Genomic DNA, 22,141 nt, shown 5'->3' on the forward strand with positions numbered 1-22,141 from the left:
TCTCAAACACGCAGCCCCCCGGGTTATTTTCTGCTGCCTGCCTGCTCCTCACGGCCCCTCCGCATCCTCTCCAGCATTTACGTAGAGCGGCTCCCTGCCTACCCTGCCCCCCACCACCCCTCAGCTCTGGGAAGTGGCCGGGACCAGGGGGGCACAGGGGTCTGTGTTGACCTGGCTGCTCCTCTAGGTACTTCCCCCGAAGCTCCCATTGGCCGCGGTTCCCCATTCCCGGCCAATGGGAGCTTCGGGGGCGGTACCTGGAGGCACGGCCAGGGCAACACACAGACCCCTGTGCCCCACCCCTCGCGCCCAGGACCCAGCTGCTTCCCGGAGCGGGCGGGCGCAGGGGCAGGGCAGGGGGCAGGGAGCCTCCCCCGCCCCCTGCTGCACCCTGCCCGCCCCCCCGAACCCTTTCTGCAGCCAAACCCCCTACCCGGAGCCCCCCCGGCTGCACCCTGCCCCGCCCCCCCGAACCCCTTCTGCAGCCAAACCCCCTACCCGGAGCCCCCCCGGCTGCACCCTGCCCCGCCCCCCCGAACCCCTTCTGCAGCCAAACCCCCTACCCGGAGCCCCCCCGGCTGCACCCTGGCCGCCACCCCGAACCCTTTCTGCAGCCAAACCCCCTACCCGGAGCCCCCCCGGCTGCACCCTGCCCCGCCCCCCCGAACCCCTTCTGCAGCCAAACCCCCTACCCGGAGCCCCCCCGGCTGCACCCTGCCCGCCACCCCGAACCCTTTCTGCAGCCAAACCCCCTACCCGGAGCCCCCCCGGCTGCACCCTGCCCCGCCCCCCCGAACCCCTTCTGCAGCCAAACCCCCTACCCGGAGCCCCCCCGGCTGCACCCTGGCCGCCACCCCGAACCCTTTCTGCAGCCAAACCCCCTACCCGGAGCCCCCCCGGCTGCACCCTGCCCCGCCCCCCCAAACCCCTTCTGCAGCCAAACCCCCTACCCTGAGCCCCCTGCTGCACCCTGCCCCGCCCCCCCCAACCCCTTCTGCAGCCAAACCCCCTACCCGGAGCCCCCCCGGCTGCACCCTGCCCCGCCCCCCCAAACCCCTTCTGCAGCCAAACCCCCTACCCTGAGCCCCCTGCTGCACCCTGCCCCGCCCCCCCAACCCCTTCTGCAGCCGAACCCCCTACCCTGAGCCCCTGTCCTAAGCCCCCTGCCGCACCCCACACCCCTCCTGCACCCAGAGCCCCTTCCCTGAGCCCCCTGCCGCACCCCACACCCCTCCTGCACCCAGAGGCCCCTGATGCACCCTGCCCCCAGGGGCAGAGCTGGGGTGCAGATTTCAGGGAAGGGGTGGGGTGGGAAGAGGCAGGGCAGGGGCCTCATGGAAGGGGTGGCGTGGGGGCGGGGGCTGGGCCAGGGCAGCAGGTTGGGGGGTGGTCAGTGGTGCGGCCCTCAGGCCAATGTATTAGTCCTCACGGGGCCCTCGCGGTCATTTGCGTGTGGGACCCCCCTGGCCCAAGCCTTAGTGGGGGGCAGCTCGCGGGCTCCGACACCTGCGGCTGGAGCGGCTGGTGCTGGCCAGGGCTGGAGACAGGGGCCCTGACTAGACAGCCCCCGGCTCTGCCCCAGCCCGGCAACGCGCCTGTTTCTCTCCGGCTGCTCCCGCCACGTGCTGCCCGCAGGCGGCTGGCTCCGTCCGACGCTGGGGGCTCCCCGGGAGCCGTTGCCGCCGGCCGGGAAGGCGCCGCCTCAGACCGTGTTTCGGGGCGGGGGGAGTCCGGGGCTTTGTACCGCTTCCCTCACGAGCCCTCAGCGGCTGTCCGCCCCCCTTTCCCCACACGTTCGCCCCCTCCTCGTGTGTGTCCTGCCCGGCCCCTGTGGCAGGGTCACCAGGGGGAGCCGCCCCGCCCCGCCCCGCCCCGGCTGAGGGGGCGCCGCGCCTGGCCCGGGCGGGCTCTCTTGGCTCCCGCCGCCGGGGGAGGAGCGAGGCGCGGGGAGGTCCCGGAGCCCTGCGCTGGCATTTCAGACCCTTCCGCGGAGCTGCCAGCCCGGAGAGCGGAGCCTTTCGCCGAGTCTGCCCCGCGCGCCCCCCGCCTCCCGCCCATGTCGGAGCCCGCCGCCAGCTCGGAGCTCAAGCGGGCTTTGCACAGCGGCCCCGAGAGCAGCGTCCAGCATGAGCCCCCGCAGGCCGCGCCCATGCCCAAGAGCTACCTGGTCCTCAGCATCTTCTCCTGCTTCTGCCCCGCGTACCCCATCAACATCGTGGCCTTCGTCTTCTCCATCATGGTGAGTGGCCGGGGGCAGCCCCTGCCCTGCCCTGCCCGCCTCCCGGAGGCAGCTTGCAAATGCCCTTGGCCCTTGCGTCTCCGGGTGGGGGGCGTGATCCCCTGGCACCCACCGTGGGGTAACCCAGCCCGGCGAGAGCCGGCCCTGGGCTGTCCCGCAGCCACGGGCTGAGATCAGCCCCTGCCGGGCTCGGTTTGCTCAGGTCCGCCCTCGTCCCTTTGCTCTGCGAAGCCTTGTCCTAGCTCGGCCCATCTGGGCATCAGGTGGGGGAACTGCTGGGCTGCGACAGAGACTTCCCTTGGCCCGGCCTCTGGCCTTTCCCACTTCAGTGCCTGGAGTGGTGACTATTTCAGTGTCCATTGCAACAACCCCCATCGCACAGTATCCACCCCTCTCCAGTATGCACAGGAAGGGGGCTGCCCCCCGCCCCCCCAACATGTGCAAACTCTGCAGCTGGCCTCCTAGCTGTAAAACTCTGGGGAGCTCAGATTTGGCTCTACATTTTGTTGCTCAAACCCCTCTCTCATACAGAGGGAATTCCTGAACACTTGGCAAAGGATTTGGGTTGGTTGTTTTTTGTTTCTTTTCAGTTTATTCTGCAGTGTCCCGTCCCCCCCCCCCAACACTGGAAAAACACAATAATGTTCTGGACAAAGTCCGCCTTTGATCTTAAACCTCCCCTAATGCTTTACCTCTTTACACCTGCTGAGTAACTGAAGAGGGGTAAAGTAGGGGAGCACACACCTGCAGGCCTCTCTTTGACCTAGTAGATAAGTGACCTTCTTGAAGTATAGAGTACCATCTTTATGCTACTGATCTGTAGAAACAAAGGGTCAGAGCCAGTCTTACCTTCCCATTAAATTATTCTTAAATACCCAGTCTCTGATCTTGACTCGGGTGACCAGACAGCAAGTGTGAAAAATCAGGACAGAGGGTGGGGGATAATAGGAAACTATATAAGAAAAAGCCCCAAATATTGGGACTGTCCCTATAAAATAGGGACATCTGGTCACCCTAAGCTTGACTGGCATCGCTATGAGGAGCATGCATGATAAAATACATCAAAGGTTTCTTTCCCTGCCTCCCTCCATACTCCTCTCTAGCTCACTTTCTTCCTCTTGTGTGGGTGAAGCCAGTCTTTTTCTCTTGCACTGAGGAGCTTCCCCCTGTTGGTTGACGGTTCTGTTGTTTTGGAGGAACGGTACTTGCTGTGGAGGGCCTAGGTGGGAAAGGAAGAAGCAATCTCTCTGGTGGCTAGGGCCAATCCCATTGAGGACTTTAAATGTCAGGACAGAGACCTTGAATTGCACTGTAGATTCAGTGGGGAGCCAAGGAGACAGAGTGCAAAGCAATGTGTTCATGGGCAGCTGTGTTAATAAGCAGAAGGGCTTTTGTGTTTTGTGGTACTTGGAGCATTTGGGGGTATGTGGTTTCATTCCTAGATAGGAGTCACCGTGTACAAGCTTGGGGGTCAAAATGCATGAATCTCTGCAGCCTGAACTGTGTCTGATGGGATGGAGTGCATCTTCGGGCCAGTCACAGGGGGAAGTGGGTGGTTTTTTTGCCACCATGTCTCTATGCAATAAAGACGCCAAAAGGACTCCAGGGCTGCAGCCTGACTTGACAATTTGAGGGCAGATGCCTTTGGTGGTGGGGGTTGTGCTAGACAGTCAGGTTCTTCCAAGTGCTCCCCTTGTCCACCAGCATCATTGCAGTCCTGCCTGGGGTTAGTTTTTACTCAGCTGGTTTGTTTCCAGACACTAATATTAGCAAGGCCACGAGGAAGCTGTCTCATGGTGCTGCTCACATATGATATAAAGGAGATGGAGATTTGCCGTTCTGAGTTCTGAAGCTTTTTCTTCCTTCAGTTTTGTTGGCAATCCTTCTAAGAATACAGGTCCAGATTCAGTAAGGTACTTGAGCACGTTTATCTTGGAGCACTAGTCCCATTGGAGTCAATGGCACTGTTTTCAATGTTAGGCATGTGTTTAAGTACCTTACTGAGCCAAAACCATTAAGGAGATAATAGTGTCAGTGGCATAAATCAGTATCACAACCTCATGTTCTCCTGTCAGATAAATGAAAGCTGAAACATTTGTCAGGTCTAAAACATGGAGGCAAAGATGATTCAAATAAAGTCTTCAATGTTCTGTTGTCTTGGTCACAAAGTTTTATTCCAATTAACTTTGGCTGTTAAACCAACATTGCAGACGTTTATTCTAACACATCTTTGTGTGTGACAATGATCACAGCAAAGCAGCATTCTGATTGGCAAAGGAACAGCTGTGTTTTTTCTTCAGCCAGTCAACTTTTATAGGTGTGTGATTTTTAGCAGTAAATATGGGCTTTTCTGATTGCCTGACACTAATTTTATTTGCTACAATAATAAGCAAATCAGTAATAGTTTGAATTCTTTGGCAATAACCGATGAAAATTAATGCACTGAGTACACTGAGACACAAAGGGCCAATCTTGCAAACCCTTACTCACACAAGGAGTAGTCCCTTAGTAATGCAAGAAGCCCCATTAACTTGGGGCTGTGTGGGTAAAAATTACTTGACTGGTTAATATCTCTAAAAAGATATATGATCCATGTGATCAGTAATCTTCCATTATTTAATGGAACTGAGAGGACAAACATATTTGTATATTGCATCTCTTTTCGTCAATGAGGCTGCAAAGCTCAGTAAAAAGTAAACCTATTCATATATATGTACCCAAATGATTACATGTGTACAATGTGTATCAAAACACACTAATCCAAAACAAATCAGAAATCACATTTTGATTCTTACATTTGATAATTAGTTAAAGTAGACTTTCCAAGGTGGTCTTGACTACCAAGTCTTTCAGAGATGAAAGGCATTGGCTATAGTCGTATTTCACCAGGTAGGTATTTTCTTTGTTTTTGACAATCTATACCACATAATCTCTTTCTTGATTTAAGAAGACCTATCTTTGATGGTATGTGACATCCTTTTTGTCTGTGGATGTTCTGGGTACTATATAAATATAAAAGAACAATAATTTACTGTGCTGGTTCATGAACATCAATTTGCTATAATTGTGCGTTCACTAAAGTCAATGTGTAACAGCCAAGAGCCGAATGTGGCTCATGGACGCCTAAGGTGATCTTCACAGCACCCTGCACCCTGTATGCAGATGCCCGTGCTCACATCCCAGTTTAAGATCAAGCAGGCTTTTGTAGGCAGGCTCAAATAAATTTCTCCATGGGATGTGTAGAAACAGTTGTGGGAAGGGCACTTCCTGAATGCTGGACGGTCCTTGCAACTTTTAACCACCCTCTCCCTTTGTCTTCATATCACCACCAGCCAGAACCTCTCCTGTTTTACAAAGACAACCTGTCCTGTCCAAGCTTCTCTTGACAGAGCCCCATAGAGCTTCAACTCCCAGAACCACCCCACCCAACCAGACACCAAGTTCTGGATTGGAACCTGTTACGCTTGTACTGTCACCTCTCCTGGCGTTGGTACCCTTTATCTCACAAACGTTTTTCAGAATCTCTGAGCATTTCCATTCATATCCATGTGGTGTGTTTTATTTTTCACAGAAGATGCCTAACTATACACACTGCAGCGATAACCAAATAGCCTGCTACCTCAGAAAAGACTTCAGAGCATATATAAAATGTAGGAGATATATAAAATGTATGCTCACTTTCAGAACCCATAATGGGCCTGATCCTGATCCCATCAAAACCAATAGCAAAACTCCCACTAACTTCAAGAGGAGAAGGACTGCGCCCAGTATCTGTTTGTCATGTCCTTCCAACATGCTTGTGATATGCTGACCCAAAATACGGTTCACACCAAAGGTATGATCTAACCCATCAGCAGGATTAAATGACAGATTTATTTTCTATCTTCTGCTGTCTCACATGTTATTGTCTATGCAATTCATGTACTGTAATGGGTTTCTGATCCTTTTTTCCCTTGCTTTTGCTGACCTTCCCACCCTCCCCACTATTGGGGCTCCAGTCTTATCCATTTTACATCTTATTTCCTTGAGTATTTCTGAATGGACCTTTCCACCCATCCTAATTATTTTTCTCTCCTCCTTATTCCTTGCCTCCTTTGTAGAACTCATGACTACAAGAGATCAGTGAATCCAGGAGGATGAGTTTGTGGCACTATAATGCTGGAGGTGCTGTCTTTTGGATAAGCTGTAAAACTGAGGTCCTGGTTACTCGAGGTCATTAAAGATTGCTTGGCATTTTTTTTTTTTTTTTTTGCAAGAGTAGAAGTGTTTACCCCAATGTTCAGGCCAAACTTCATACTTGAGCGATTACATTCTCCCCAACTGTATTCCCTGACAACTCCGATTGGATATTTGTATTCTTCTTTCCCTTGTGTTTTAAGCTGTTGTGTCATGTTGCTGTGCGGTGTTAAACCATTGATGTGTTCCACCCCATATTCAGCTGTTTTATAATGCTGGATGAAGTGATTTCTATGTATCCCTGACCAACCTCATAGCGGTGTTGGATTTTAAATTAATTGATGTGTGAGAGCTCCTTGGATGAAAGATTCCACAGAAGTGGAAAGTACAATTATAATTGTTCTCCAGTGTCTTCCTCAGATTCCTACCTTGATCTTTTCTTTACGCCATATCCTGAGCCCATTGATTTCATTGAGCTCGGATGAGATTCTGTGCCTCCTCCTTTAGAGATCTATCCTGAAGAAGATCACCTGGTCCAGGTGCCATTGCTAATTTTGTGCCTGGTTCTGCTCCCGCTGCAGTCAATGGTGAGCCGCCTATTGGCTTCAGCAGGACCAAGGTTGGGCCCTTGATGTTAACCCTCGTTGTCCACTGCTGACAACTCGGCTTCAGCTCTTTTGTTTTAGTGGAGCAGCGAGGCACCGTGGCAACCTCCGTGTGGTTTTATATTTGCAGTGGCATCTCAAGAGCTACTTCTCATCAACTCGTGGACTTTAAGGTCAGAAGGGACCATCAAGGTCATCTAGTCTGACCTCCTGCACATTGCAGGGCTCAACCTCACCCACCCATTCCTATAATAGACCCCTAACTGCTAGCTGAGTTATTGGAGTCTTCAAGTCATGATTTAAAGACTTCAAGTTGCCACTGCTCTCTGTGGGGGGTGGGTATTATTGATGGGACAGGATGAATCCTTCACACAGGGTGGGCAGCTGACCTACAGACTCCAGAACTCAAGGTATGAGGCTCATAATGGCAACTTATTGGACTCCAAGTCCAGCATTGCTGCAGCTGGCTGGCTCTTGTCTGCTGGTACAATACTTTTCTTGAGCAGAGGCATTGCACGAGGTCCATAGAAGAGGTGGTGGGAGTGTGGAAGCAAAATGATGGAAGTTGCTCTCTGAAGCAGGTCCTTCCCCACTCCGTGGTTTTAAAGCACTGGTAGAAGTGTTTGTTCTGGTCAGCGGCGTGAGGAACGTTCACTAGCATTTCCTTGCATGTGACGTTATTCCCTTTGGAAGGTTTATTTGGGAACATCAAAAGGACGTGTTATTTAAAAAGTAGCTAATAGCTAATTATGTGCTAGGGCGCCTAGAGCCTTGTATAGGCAGGCATGGGAGGGGTTGTTACTTTAATTTAAATAACTAACTAACAATGCTTGGCAGCTATACTGAAGCACATCTGCCCTTGCTGTTAGCTTTACCCACCAGAGATATTTTTCTTTAATATAGTCAGTCCATCCCTGCAAACACCGAAGTGAAAGAGTGGTGGGGAGCTGTACCAGTGGTGTAGAGTGGCTTACTCATTCCTGTGTGCCCAGCTTGCTAATATGGGACAGGATGGAAGGAAGATGAAGCCAGCTCTCCTCTCACTCCCTGGCCCTCTCTGCTCCCTCCCTACCCATTTGTTCATGGTTTGGTAGCACTGGGCAAGTATGTCTTGCTCACCTCCTCTTAGCCAGAGTCAGTCTGAGCAGGAGAGCACAGGGAGCCTCACTCCCCTGCAAAGGCGGGGAAGGGCTCTGCCAATCTGGCCTACAGGGAGCACAGACTGCCTTCAAGTAAGTCAGCTAAGAGGCTGTTAAGGTTTTTAAGTGTAGCAGAGAGGCTGACTTCTAGGGTATTTGCCATCTGTAAAACGCTGAGGGTTCTCTAGTCTGTTTTACTTTGCAATGAACAGTCAGATTTCAGTCTAAGGAACTATGAGCAAGCACTGTACAGTGGAAATGCTTAACAGTAAAAGCAACTTAAAATGAATAAAAACCTTAGGGCTCAATCCTGCTACCTTCTACGCCCATGAGTGCAGGACGGCCAGTTAGGGAACAGAGGAACTCTTGTATAAATAAATGAGTGAGTAGTCCTGACTCACATGAATAGAGCTGCTAACACCAGTGGGGCTGCTGAAATATACAAGAGTTTGCAGAACCAGGCCTCTAATTTGTTTGACTTAAAAATGACCAAGAGAAGAGGAATTTGAGAGATTTCATAAGGAATTAGACTGAAAGTGGCTGTGAATTGCTATTGAAACTAGATAAAGACTAAGAGGTTAAGCACAGATCAACATATTACCCTAGACATAGCAGTTAGCCCTAGAAATAAGATTGGGGTTGGGTTGGTTTAGTTCTATAACAGCTGAAGGTGTCCTAGGGGTGGAGAATCAAGGGCTTGATCCACAGCTCTTTGAAGTCAGTGGAAAGACTCTCATTGATTTCTGTGGGCTTTAAGTTTGTCCCGCCCATATATCCATTTTATCCTTGAATAATATCTACTTAATGCTGTTTAATATAAGCCTCCTGACAAAGGAGCCTCTCTCCTGCTGGTTTCTCTTAAATCTGGTGCTTGCCCCTTCATGCTAATTGCCTTCTCCTCACCCATGGATTTTTATTAAAATAACACTATTCCAATAGCATTACTTATTGAAGTATGCAGTATGAATTATTTATCCATCCAATGCCCATGCAGGTCACTTTGAAGCACTCCTTCATGCTTCCAAAATACATTAGAATAGTTCTACAGAGCCACAACTTATAGCTCCCTGCCTTGCCAAAAGCTTCACTTCAGCCTGCATCATGTGTTCAACAGGGAATAATTATGCCAGAAGTAACAAACTGCTCTAAGAGTAGGATGAAGTTTTTATTTTCCCCTTAGGAATTGGGGCCTTTTTTGCAAGTAGCAGACAAAATCCAACCTGACAACTTTAAAAATAATAACCGTTATGTTTTGTACTTCTGTCGCATCTTCCAGTTGAGGATCTCAAATCACTTTAAAAACACTAAGATATTAAGCCTTACCCTTGTGAGGTAAGTAAGTAAACATGATTAGACTCATGTTGCAGATGGATACAAGACATTAAGTGACTTACCCAAGGGCATCTTCAAAGTCATGGGCAGAGACCAAAATAGAACTCAGCATCCCCAACTCCCAGTCCTTTGTTCCAACCCTAGGATCTTCCCTTCCATATAAACTGCTTTTAATTTAGCCTCAAGAGTGTAATTTGAGAGAAACTGAGATTTCTTTTGCTAACATAAAAGAGTGACAAAGTTAGTTCCTTATTTCACTTTACCATCCCCTTGTCTCTCCTGCTGTCCATCTAAATAGCACAGCAAGCCAAACTCTGCTTGCTCTGCTCATGCAGATAGTCCTGGTAAAGTCATTGGAATAACTGCTTGAGTAGATAAGCAAGATTTTGACCAACATGACATAATAATAGAGGGACCTCTTAGTGAAGCACCAAACAGGTGCTAATTTAAAGACGGACAGAGTGGCCATTTCCCCACTTGGGCACAATAGCCGAGTCTCATGACATATCGCTGCTTTTCTGCCAGAATGATCAGTTGGGCTGGTTTCTGTTAGTTGAAGGCAAGTAACCGGAGTGCCATAGCTCATCTCTCACCAGCTATTTCCAAAGTGACTTTCATACATCCGATTTGACTTTTGCTCCTGTGGAATGAAGAGTGGGTGTCCAGCTATTGTTAGAACAGATGAGAACTTCTGAAGCGGTTGGAAAAATCAATCCACTCTTGCTGAGTAAACCGTGAACTTTTTCTACATGGGCTTTGGAGGCTGCCATCCACGGCCCCGTACACAGGGAAGATGTGAACTCACAGGGCTGAACTGTGGCTTTAGGCTGCAGTCTGGCCTGGAAGGCACCACAGATGCCACATGTCTAGTGGGAACTCCCAGATATTTTGTGCCTGAGGGAGAGACGGATGACTAGCACCCAGGTTGTAGGGAGGAGCAGAGTCACTTCTACACCCCTTGAGAGGACTACGTGCAACTTTTCCCACTGCTGGGTAGTGCAAAGGGCTTAGGGTCAGCACCCCATTTGATCTTTATGGGTTTAGTTCTGCCACCCATGGGAATCAGAGGGACTACTCAGTGAGTAATGAATGTACTATTTGATGTGAGTAAGGGTGATGGGCTCTGGCACTAAGGGAGCACAAGGACCTGAATGGTGTCTGCCCCTTGCACCTAGATACAAGAAGGGAGGCTCCTTAGAAGAGCTGTTTGGAAATGTTACAATGGCATGTTTTTCTGCTGGAAAATGTCAATTCATCAAAGTGAAACGTTTCCTGGGAGCATGGTGATTTAGCTGAAGTTTCATTTTAAAAAACCCAACACAAAATTCAGCTAATGTTGCCAGGATCTGGTTTGGCGTTTCTGGAGAGGAATGCTTTGACTTTTTGTCTAGAAATGACGTTTTGTTTCAAAATATATTGTATGATGGGTTTTTTTGTTTTTTTTTTAATGTCCAGTCAGGACGAAATGTTTTGATTGACCCAACATGAGAAAAAAATGTTATAATTTTGTTTTGCAGACAGTGGAATGAAAAAGAGAAAATGAGCTTGCAGAATAAACAGTCCACCCAGCTGTTTTCCTTACACTCTCACTAATCCTGGCACACCTACACAAGGCCAAGCATAATCTGGTCCATAAGGTCAAATTCCTCCTCCTCCCTAGTTGAATTCCTCTGCATTCAGAGACGTTACATCATCGATGAATTTGGCCCATAAAGCTTGGCTCGTTCACTAATAAACAGAGCATATACGGTGTCTGGCAGATGATAGCCCCTAATTATGTTGCTCTGATTCTAATGCTGACTGCTGCTAAATCGATCCAAGATTAAACATCAGGTCCTGGGGGAGCGAAGGCTCTGCAGTAACATCTGGTACCGTTCTAATTGCACTTCAGTAGCCTGAGAGCCTTTGCATGGAACAGGAGACAAGCTACCTAGTAAAGGTGTTCTGGGTTAGTCACGGAAATGTTTTCTGACCCTGTCGCATGGACACCCAAATTCAATCTGAATTAAGATTGAGAGTGCATATCAGTACACTGAAGGTAAAAAATTTTTAAAAATAAAAAGAATGGGAGGAACAGAAAATTAAAAGAAATGCAGACTTTTGAATGCCCAGTAAGTCACTCAACCTTAACTGGTGCCACCAGCACCATCGTAAGAAGAAAACAAACACTGCAATACCTGATCCTCAAACCGTCATGGGCCTATCTCATCACTGACCACAAAGACTGATGTGTACTGTGGTTACCCTAGCTCCAGCCTTCTTTGCAGTTGTGCGCAATCCATAGCAAAAGATATACTTTATAAATTCCCTGTAAGACAAATAGCATGCTGAAGGCCATCATTCTCCATGCTTCACTGAGGGCCTTATCCAAAGCCCATTGAAGACTCTTTCCATTGCCTGCATAGGGCTCTGGAAAAGATCCTCAGATGCCATGGGTCATAATTGTGACCCAAGTGTCGTTGGGCACAAAGTAGTGCTTCTTAGGCCCAGATCATGACATTACATTTTTTTTTACATAAAACAACAAATGTCAGTATGGAGCTTAATTGTCAGATTTAGGATCAGAGATGTGTTTATGAAACTTTACTGTGGTGGGAATGTGTGTTGGTGTGTGCTTTAAGGCACTGTAGTTGAGCCAGGCAAACACATCCTTCTGAATGTGACAATCTTTAGGAAAATGACTGGATTCTGGAGTTCCTAATTCACCAGTGAATGACTTCTTTTATATGCTGTCCAGTGTCTCAAATTTGATCCTGTGCACTACATCTCACTAAGCTCTTTCAAGTAAAGCCCCATCTGAAATCTCCCAGGTGAATCATTTTGAACTAGGACACGGCAAAAAGCATTAGAAGAATTTTCAAACTGTGAAGGTTTCAGAGTAACAGCCGTGTTAGTCTGTATTCGCAAAAAGAAAAAGAGTACTTGTGGCACCTTAGAGACTAACCAATTTATTTGAGCATAAGCTTTCGTGAGCTACAGCTCACTTCATCGGATGCAATAAATTGGTTAGTCTCTAAGGTGCCACAAGTACTCCTTTTCTTTTTGCAAACTGTGAAGGACACTTATTGTTTCCCTCAGTCCTACTGCTTTAAATCCACTTGTCGGAATGATATCAAATTAGGTTAAAAACTACTGGCTGCTGGCCACAAAACACACATACGAGTAAAAGTATTTTTACTGGGAATTTTACAGTGTGTGTGTTGGGGGGTGGACACTGAGCTTTCCGTGGAAAAATGCACATAATTGGGCTTTCCGCCTTATCTACAGAACAGCTGCTATAATTAAATAAGTGGTTACCAAATCATGGCACTGTGTATATGTGTGTGTGTTTATTTAGAAAAGCTGGACGAGCAAAAGTCCATGGGGCCGGATGTGTTGCATCCGAGAGTGCTAAAGGAGTTGGCGGATGTGATTGCAGAGCCATTGGCCATTATCTTTGAAAACTCATGGTGATCGGGGGAGGTCCCAGATGACTGGAAAAAGGCTAATGTAGTGCCCATCTTTAAAAAAGGGGAAGAAGGAGGATTCTGGGAACTACAGGCCAGTCAGCCTCACCTCAGTCCCTGGAAAAATCATGGAGCAGGTCCTCAAGGCATCAACTCTGAAGCACTTGGAGGAGAGGAAAGTGATCAGGAACAGTCAGCATGGATTCACCGAGGGCAAGTCATGCCTGACTAATCTAATTGCCTTCTATGATGAGATAACTGGCTCTGTGGATGAAGGGAAAGCAGTGGACATGTTGTTCCTTGACTTTAGCAAAGCTTTTGACACGGACTCCCACAGTATTCTTGCCAGCAAGTTAAAGAAGTATGGGCTGGATGAATGGACTATAAGGTAGATAGAAAGCTGGCTAGATTGTCGGGCTCAACGGGTAGTGATCAATGGCTCCATGTGTAGCTGGCAGCCGGTATCAAGTGGAGTGCCCCAGGGGTCGGTCCTGGGGCCGGTTTTGTTCAATATCTTCATAAATGATCTGGGGGATGGTGTGGATTGCACCCTCAGCAAGTTTGCAGATGACACTAAACTGGGAGGAGTGGTAGATACGCTGGAGGGTAGGGATAGGATACAGAGGGACCTAGACAAATTGGAGGATTGAGCCAAAAGAAATCTGATGAGGTTCAACAAGGACAAGTGCAGAGTCCTGCACTTAGGACGGAAGAATCCAATGCACCACTACAGACTAGGGACCGAATGGCACGGCAGCAGTTCTGCAGAAAAGGACCTAGGGGTTACAGTGGACGAGAAGTTGGATATGAGTCAACAGTGTGCCCTTGTTGCCAAGAAGGCCAATGGCATTTTGGGATGTATAAGTAGGGGCATTGCCAGCAGATCGAGGGACGTGATCGTTCCCCTCTATTCGACATTGGTGAGGCCTCATCTGGAGTTTTGGGCCCTACACTACAAGAAGGATGTGGAAAAATTGGAAAGAGTCCAGCGGAGGGCAACAAAAATGATGAGGGGACTGGAACACATGACTTATGAGGAGAGGCTGAGGGAACTGGGGATGTTTAGTCTTCAGAAGAGAAGAATGAGGGGGGATTTGATAGCTGCTTTCAACTACCTGAAAGGGGGTTCCAAAGAGGATGGCTCTAGACTGTTCTCAGTGGTAGCAGATGACAGAACAAGGAGTAATGGTCTCAAATTCCAGTGGGGGAGATTTAGGTTGGATATTGGGAAAAACTTTTTCACTACGAGGGTGGTGAAACACTGGAATGCGTTATCTAGGGAGGTGGTGGAATCTCCTTCCCTAGAAGTTTTTAAGGTCAGGCTTGACAAAGCCCTGGCTGGGATGATTTAGTCGGGGATCGGTCCTGCTTTGAGCAGGGGGTTGGACTAGATGACCTCCTGAGGTCCCTTCCAACTCTGAGATTCTATGATTCTGTGATACATGTGTGTGTATAAAATATAAACAGACTATTATTATGGCATAACTTTCAGAGTACTATGGATTTGTATTATGTTAATCATTAATAATATGCAGCGCTTTACAAAAACCTGAATGTGCAAAGTCCGTGCGCAATAAGTTTCCTCTCAAATTCCTATTATTGTGCTTCATTAGCTCTCTTTGCTTTGCCTATCCCATTAATACCACAATTAATACTTCAGAATTTGGCTTTGAAAAATCAACACTGGAAAAAAGTCAGTAATTGGCAAGGTTCATTTAAGGCATTTCAGACAGGTTCACCTTTTGTTCATGCTGCTGGCTATAAATAACAGTCCATTTCTCTCCCTGTTCATGTTCTCTTCGCATTTCAGTTCTTGTCACAGACAAGGTAAGTGTCACAATAACCTGTAACAGTCAATGTTGATGAGAAAAGGTGAAAATAGGAGACAAAAAGACAAACAAAAAGATCTACTGATATAACTCAAGCACTGCTAAAACCATGGCTGATAAACAAAAGACGTGTGGGACTGGAAATTAGTGAACCAAAATTGGTGTGTCGGAAATTAGGCCTTTGGTGGACACAGTAATGAGGGGATGGGCTATTTCACCAATCACTCCTTTTTGGGGTATGTAAAAATAAAAGAAGAGACTTTGAGGGGAAAATATAGACAGACGGATGGAAACGCTGGCTGACTGAAAGAAGGGGAAGGAGCAAGCTTCACCACCATGGCTGCCACCCCCACCATCTCCCGGGGAAACTGGAGGACCTTTGTCATCCTGATCCTGAAAGATGGCCTGACGAGACAGAGCCAAGAGAAAGGCACCCAGATGGCATTTCCACCTCCACCAGCCCCGACTAAATCCTTTCTACCGCCCGGGATGTAAGGCTTCGTCATATACCCCTCCACTCACCCCATGTGTCCTTTTCCTTCCCCCATCTTATTTCTCTCTTTCCGGTCCCTCTCCTTTTTCCTTCAGTCTAATAAGAGTCTGGCTTAGCCAGCCAAATCTGTGTATTTCGCAACCCTGCTGCAAGCCTATGACCAACGAGGAAACTTTGAAAGCAGTGCCCTGAGCAGCCCGATACTGGCCCAAGTTTACGCAAGTTCAGAGTGGCTAATGAGACAATTTGCTGGGCCTGTGTTTTTCCAGCAGTGAGGTGGCAAGTGAGAATCAACACCAGAGAGAAGCTGCATTTTCTACTTGTGCTGTTCATTTCTTTCGCCTGTTGTGTGCGATTGCCTTGTCGGTTAGGAAACAGTATTGAATTCTAACAACAACAGCTCCAGTCCATTTCAGTTCACTTCTTCTCTTTTCCCCAAGAGGACTGTTATTGCCAGCTTTAGTACCATCTAAGAGTCGGTGAAATGGCAGGGGGGGGTTCATTCTAAAGCCTCTCTCCAGCTAAAGGAAAAGGGAACAAGGGATGCTGTTAAAATCGGAGGCTTCCTTAATACTTTACATTTCAAATTCTTGAATTGTTTCCCCTTCTTTTTTCTCAAAAAGAAAAGGAGTACTTGTGGCACCTTAGAGACTAACCAATTTATTTGAGCATAAGCTTTCGTGAGCTACAGCTCACTTCATTGGATGCATACTGTGGAAACTGCAGAAGACATTATATACACAGAGACCATGAAACAATACCTCCTCCCACCCCACTCTCCTGCTGGTAATAGCTTATCTAAAGTGACCACTCTCTTTACAATGTGTATGATAATCAAGGTGGGCCATTTCCAGCACAAATCCAGGTTTTCTCACCCTGAGAAATCCAGGTGAGAAAACCTGGATTTGTGCTGGAAATGGCCCACCTTGATTATCATACACATTGTAAAGAGAGGTTTCAGAGGAACAGCCGTGTTAGTCTGTATTCGCAAAAAGAAAAGGAGTACTTGTGGCACCTTAGAGACTAACCAATTTATTTGAGCATGAGCTTTCGTGAGCTACAGCTCACTTCATCAGATGTTTACCGTGGAAACTGCAGCAGACTTTATATACACACAGAAATCATGAAACAATACCTCCTCCCACCCCACTGTCCTGCTGGTAATAGCTTATCTAAAGTGATCAACAGGTGGGCCATTTCCAGCACAAATCCAGGTTTTCTCACCCTCCACCCCCCCACACAAATTCACTCTCCTGCTGGTGCTAGCCCATCCAAAGTGACAACTCTTTACATAATCAAGTCGGGCTATTTCCTGCATAGATCAAGGTTTTCTCACATCCCCCCCACCCCCATACAGTGGGGTGGGAGGAGGTATTGTTTCATGATTTCTGTGTGTATATAAAGTCTGCTGCAGTTTCCACGGTAAACATCTGATGAAGTGAGCTGTAGCTCACGAAAGCTCATGCTCAAATAAATTGGTTAGTCTCTAAGGTGCCACAAGTACTCCTTTTCTTATTGTAAAGAGAGTGGTCGCTTTGGATGGGCTATTACCAGCAGGAGAGTGAGTTTGTGGGGGGGGGGCGGAGGGTGAGAGAACCTGGATTTGTGCTGGAAATGGCCCAACTTGATTATCATACACATTGTAAGGAGAGTGATCACTTTAGATAAGCTATTACCAGCAGGAGAGTGGGGTGGGAGGAGGTATTGTTTCATGGTCTCTGTGTATATAAAGTCTTCTGCAGTTTCCACAGTATGCATCCGATGAAGTGAGCTGTAGCTCACGAAAGCTTATGCTCAAATAAATTGGTTAGTCTCTAAGGTGCCACAAGTACTCCTTTTCTTTTTGCGAATACAGACTAACACGGCTGTTACTCTGAAACCTTCTTTTTTCTGTATCTTTAAAAAAGGGTGACAAAGATTTTTACTGGTGTGTTTGCCATGGTACTAAGCAGGCTGAGGTCTCTGTGTAACCAGACCTTGTTTAAAACTGCGTAAGTCTGGACAGTGACAGGGTCATGTTAACACCTTTGACTCTTTGGGCCCATTTATTCCATCTAACGTAATACAACCGGCGTAAATAACACATGAGATTGCTTGGTGTTCTTTTAGCTTTTAGGGTTTTTTCACTGCTGATGAAACAGCCAATTTCTGCTCACATGTAAATCATAATTCATATAAAGCTGAAAAAAAGGTTTTTCTAGGATTGTGCAAGTCAGTAACACCTGGGAATGAGTGTGAGGAGAGTTGATTCAGCAATCCTTATGTTGATGACTTCAGTGGGGCTACTCTTTGAAGTAAAGGCTTGTCTGCCTGGGGAGTTATTCTGGTCTAGATGTTCCTGCTTAACTATTCCTGATTAACTCCATGTGTTGTTCTAGAATAAGAGTGCCTTATTCAAAATTAATTTAATCCATTTTGGCATCCACGCATGGAGTTAATCAGGAATAATTAATCCACTTTGAATTTACATGCTAATTTATTCCAGATTATTTTTTATGTGTAGACAAGACCTGAGAGCTGCATAATTGAAACCTAAAGTAGTCAAGAATAAGCCCTGAAATTTTGTGAAAATAGAAACTGGAAACCAGAATCCCTTGTTACAATGAACCTCACTTAGTACAGATATGTGTTCTAAAAATAATGCTCAGTATTCTGAAGTCTTGTATATTGTCCCAAAATGCAGGGCACTAAACTTTTAGTGAAGTCCATTGGACTGAGGGTGGATTGAGTTGTTTAACAATAATCACAAACTCTGTTTCTGTTCTGCAGGCTTTAAATAGTTATAGTCGAGGAGACATAGAAGGATCAAGAAGACTGGGTCGCAATGCACTCTGGGTTGCTGTTGCATCAATCATGATTGGCCTTCTGATTATTGGGATCTATTGTGTAGTTCACTTCACAACGGTAAGCAAAGTTTGGTCATTTCCAATACAAGTAGCTCTTCCTTGAACAAGAGCTTCATTATAAGAGATTGACAACTATGACAGACTGATACTATTCATAGTGTTGTGTTATAATTCAAGCGTTCACTCTCATTAACTAAAAGAGCAATTTTTGCATTATTTCTTATTTAGAAGTAAAAGGAGGTAGTGTTGTCTGGTGGTTAGAGCAGAGGACTGACTGACTAGGCATACTGGGATCTCCTCCAGCCTTTGCAACTCACTGACTGTGTACCTTGGGAAAGTCACTTATTGCTCTATTCCTCAGTTTCCCTACCTGTAAAATGAAGTGTATGGATCTCCTCAGATGCAAAATTCTAGTGTGTATAAATACCAAATTTCAGGATCAGAAAAGAGACACAGGATCTATTGTAACATTGCCAAACAGGAGAAGAGATGTGATTACTGATTCATTTTTTGGTATTAACTAGCAATAATCATGCCAAAAAGCAACCTCCTGATTCTCATTGCCTTGCTATTTGTGAAAGTTGTCCACACACAGTGCTATGTACATATGATCAGATTTTATCTTTTTTTGTAGCCCTGGAGGAGAAACAAGTGCTTTTTTGTTTCTCTAAAATGATTTATCAGAGGACACGTTGATAATGAAAACAGGACAAAAATAATTAGGACAACAATATATTCTCTTCAGGCTGTGCAATATGTTCTTTTCTCTTTAGCGATGTGCATTCCACACAGTTAAATCCATTTATTAGCATCTAACCTCTACAGAACCCCTTCCTTCCCTATAGTGTCCAAAATGCTTTACAATCTAATGTACAACATGTAAAGAGAGAGCACCTCAGCCACCATTGAAATGCAGCCATCTCTGGGGAGTGGAATGCCGTGGCTGTTTAACAGTGCACAACCGCTTCAGACAGAACAATGACTTCAGGGACAAGTTAAAGAAATAGGCTGCAATTACATAGGAGGCTGGACACAGCACACCTATGTTTATGAAAAGTGCCATGAGGTCAGGGACTTAGCTGTCTAGCTCACTGGAAGTAGAGAACCTCCAGTAGCTCAGTGCCCTTTAGCAGTATGCCAAGATATTGATTCTTGTACTGACTCAAAGCCAAGAGTTTCCTTAGAGGTCTCCTGTCCAAATAGTAGCCCAATCTTGCCTTGCTTTGCTTGAAATCTGATAGGATCACAGACCAAGGCGGTAGGGTTCACTGGGCTCCCCCGCTCTCTTACTGCCCAGCCTCTCCATTTCTTTTCCTTCTCTCGTTCATCTCTGAGGAATCCTTTGACTGGGGCAGTAGCTCTCCCTCTACTTGTGTAATGAGAATGTGCAAACAGGCGCACCCAACTGACTTTTTCCGATATCTGCGTGATATGCCACTTTTTCTTCATGAGCTCTCATGGGATAAGAGGGAAGGTCCTCTCATGGATTGGTAACTGATTAAAAGATAGGAAACAAAGGGTAGGTAAATAAATGGTCAGTTTTCAGAATGGAGAGAGGTAAATAGTGGTGTCACACAGGGGTCTGTACTGGGCCCAATCCTATTCAACATATTCATAAGAGATCTGGAAAAAGGGGTGTCAAGGTTCCTTCCCCACTCTGAACTCTAGGGTACAGATGTGGGGACCTGCATGAAAGACCCCCTAAGCTTATTCTTACCAGCTTAGGTTAAAAACTTCCCCAAGTTTTTAACCTAAGTTAACAAACTTTGCCTTGGCCTTGAACCGTATGCTGCCACCACCAAGTGTTTTAAACAAAGAACGGGGAAAGAGCCCACTTGGAGATGTCTTCCCCGAAAATATCCCCCCAAGCCCTATACCCCCTTTCCTGGGGAAAGCTTGATGATAATCCTTACCAATTGGTACAGGTGAACACAGACCCAAACCCTTGGATCTTAAGAAGAATGAAAAATCAATCAGGTTCTTAAAAGAAGAATTTTAATTAAAGAAAAGGTAAAAGAATCACCTCTGTAAAATCAGGATGGTAAATACCTTCCAGGGTAATCAGATTCAAAACATAGAGAATCCCTCTAGGCAAAACCTTAAGTTACAAAAAGACTCAAAAACAGGAATATACATTCCCTCCAGCACAGCTTATTTTACCAGCCATTAAACAAAAGACAATCTAACACATTTTCTAGCTAGATTACTTACTCACTTTACAGGAGTTGTAAGGCTGCATACCTGATCTGTTCCCGGCAAAAGCATCACACAGAACAAACCATTTGTCCCCCACCCCGATTTGAAAGTATCTTGTCCCCTCATTGGTCATTTTGGGTCAGGTGTCAACGAGGTTACCGTAGCTTCTTAACCCTTTACAGGTGAAAGGGTTTTGTCTCTGGTCAGGAGGAATTTTATAGCACTGTATACAGAAAGGTGGTTACCCTTCCCTTTATTTTTATGACAAGGGGTAAACTGTGAGGTGGCAAAATTTGCAGATGATACAAAACTAGTCAAGATAGTTAAGTCCCAGGTACACTGCGAAGAGCTACAAAAGGATCTCTCAGAACTGGATGACTGGGCAACAAAATGGCAGATGAAATTTAATGTTGATAAATGCAAAGTAGTGCACATTGGAAAACATTATCCCAACTATACATATAAAATGATGGGGTCTAAATTAGCTGTTACCACTCAAGAAAGAGATTTTGGAGTCATTGAGGATAGTTCTCTGAAAACATCCACTTAATGTGCAGCAGCAGTTTAAAAAAAAAAAGGGGGGGGGGGGCAAACAGAATGTTAGGAATCATTAAGAAAGGGATAGATATCGTGTTGCCTCTATATAAATCCATGGTACACCCACATCTTGAATACTGCATGCAGATGTGGTTGCCCCATCTCAAAAAAGATATATTGGACTGGGAAGAAGTACAGAAAAGCGCAACAAAAATGATTAGGGGTATGGAACAGCTGCCGTATGAGGAGAGACTAATAAGACTGGGACTTTTCAGCTTGGAAAAGAGACAACTAAGGGGAGATATAATAGAGGTCTATTAAATCCATGACTGGTGTGGAAAAAGTAAATAAGGAAGTGTTATTTACTCTTTCTCAGAACACAAGAACTCGGGGCTGCCAAATGGAATTAATAGGCAGCAAGTTTAAAACAAACAAAAGTATTTTTTTCACACAGTGCACAGTCAACCTGTGGAACTCCTTGCCAGAAGACGTTGTGAAGGCCAAGACTATAACAGGGTTCAAAAAAGAATTAGATAAATTCATAGAGGATAGGTCCATCAATGGCTATTAGCCAGGATGGGCAGGGATGGTGTCCCTAGCCTCTGTTTGCCAGCAGCTGGGAATGGGCGACGGGATGGATCACTTGATGATTGCCTGCTCTTTTCATTCCCTCTGGGGCATCTGGCATTGGTTACTGTTGGAAGACAGGATACTGGGCTAAATGGACCTTTGGTCTGACCCAGTATGGCCTTTCTTATGTTCTTCACTTCCCAGTCTTCATTTCCTAGTGTGAAAACCTCTAATCTCTCTCCAGTAGAAGTCTTCCTGTGCATCTACTAATTCTTGTTGCCTTTCTTTGGACCATTTCTATTTAACACTAAATGCTTTTCAAGATGAGGGTGCCCACAGTGTTTCAGTGGAGAGTGTAACATTGATATAAATAATGGCATTATAATATTCTCCATATTATCTGTCTCACTCTTAATCCATCCAAACACCTGGGGCCTGATTATCATTTACACCAGGGCCACTTTACATTGGTAGTGGAAAAGGACCTGTGTGGGAAAACTGCTTTTATACTGACTTTAAGGCCCCTTTACATTGGTGCAAAGTAGCCTGGTGTTTGCTTTATTTGACGACTGCTGCTGTGCGTGGAGTAGATGTATTCACTGAGCTGTGTACTATGACGTGTGTACTGTTTTTTTTCTGACAGGATATAGTGAATAGAAAAACCTGGACCAGCAGCATGTACAAGCAGCATTAACTTGTGTTTATCAACACTGAATTCCACCTGCTGTCATGT

At 46.3% G+C, this 22,141-nt stretch overlaps 1 protein-coding gene across 2 annotated transcripts in view; it reads left to right on the forward strand.

Annotated features, from left to right (window-relative positions):
• Positions 1–1,887: 1,887 nt before the first annotated feature.
• TMEM233 (transmembrane protein 233) overlaps positions 1,888–22,141 on the forward strand; it is a 29,231-nt gene continuing 8,977 nt past the window's right edge. For both annotated transcript variants that reach the window (XM_078848924.1, XM_073313411.2), the window contains exons 1-2: positions 1,888–2,239; positions 18,029–18,163. In XM_078848924.1, the coding sequence (XP_078705050.1) occupies positions 2,057–2,239; positions 18,029–18,163 (318 nt within the window). In that variant the 5' untranslated portion in view covers positions 1,888–2,056. The remainder of the gene's footprint in view (positions 2,240–18,028; positions 18,164–22,141) is intronic.

Source organism: Lepidochelys kempii, chromosome 15 (assembly GCF_965140285.1).
Source record: "Lepidochelys kempii isolate rLepKem1 chromosome 15, rLepKem1.hap1, whole genome shotgun sequence".
NCBI lineage: Eukaryota > Metazoa > Chordata > Testudines > Cheloniidae > Lepidochelys > Lepidochelys kempii.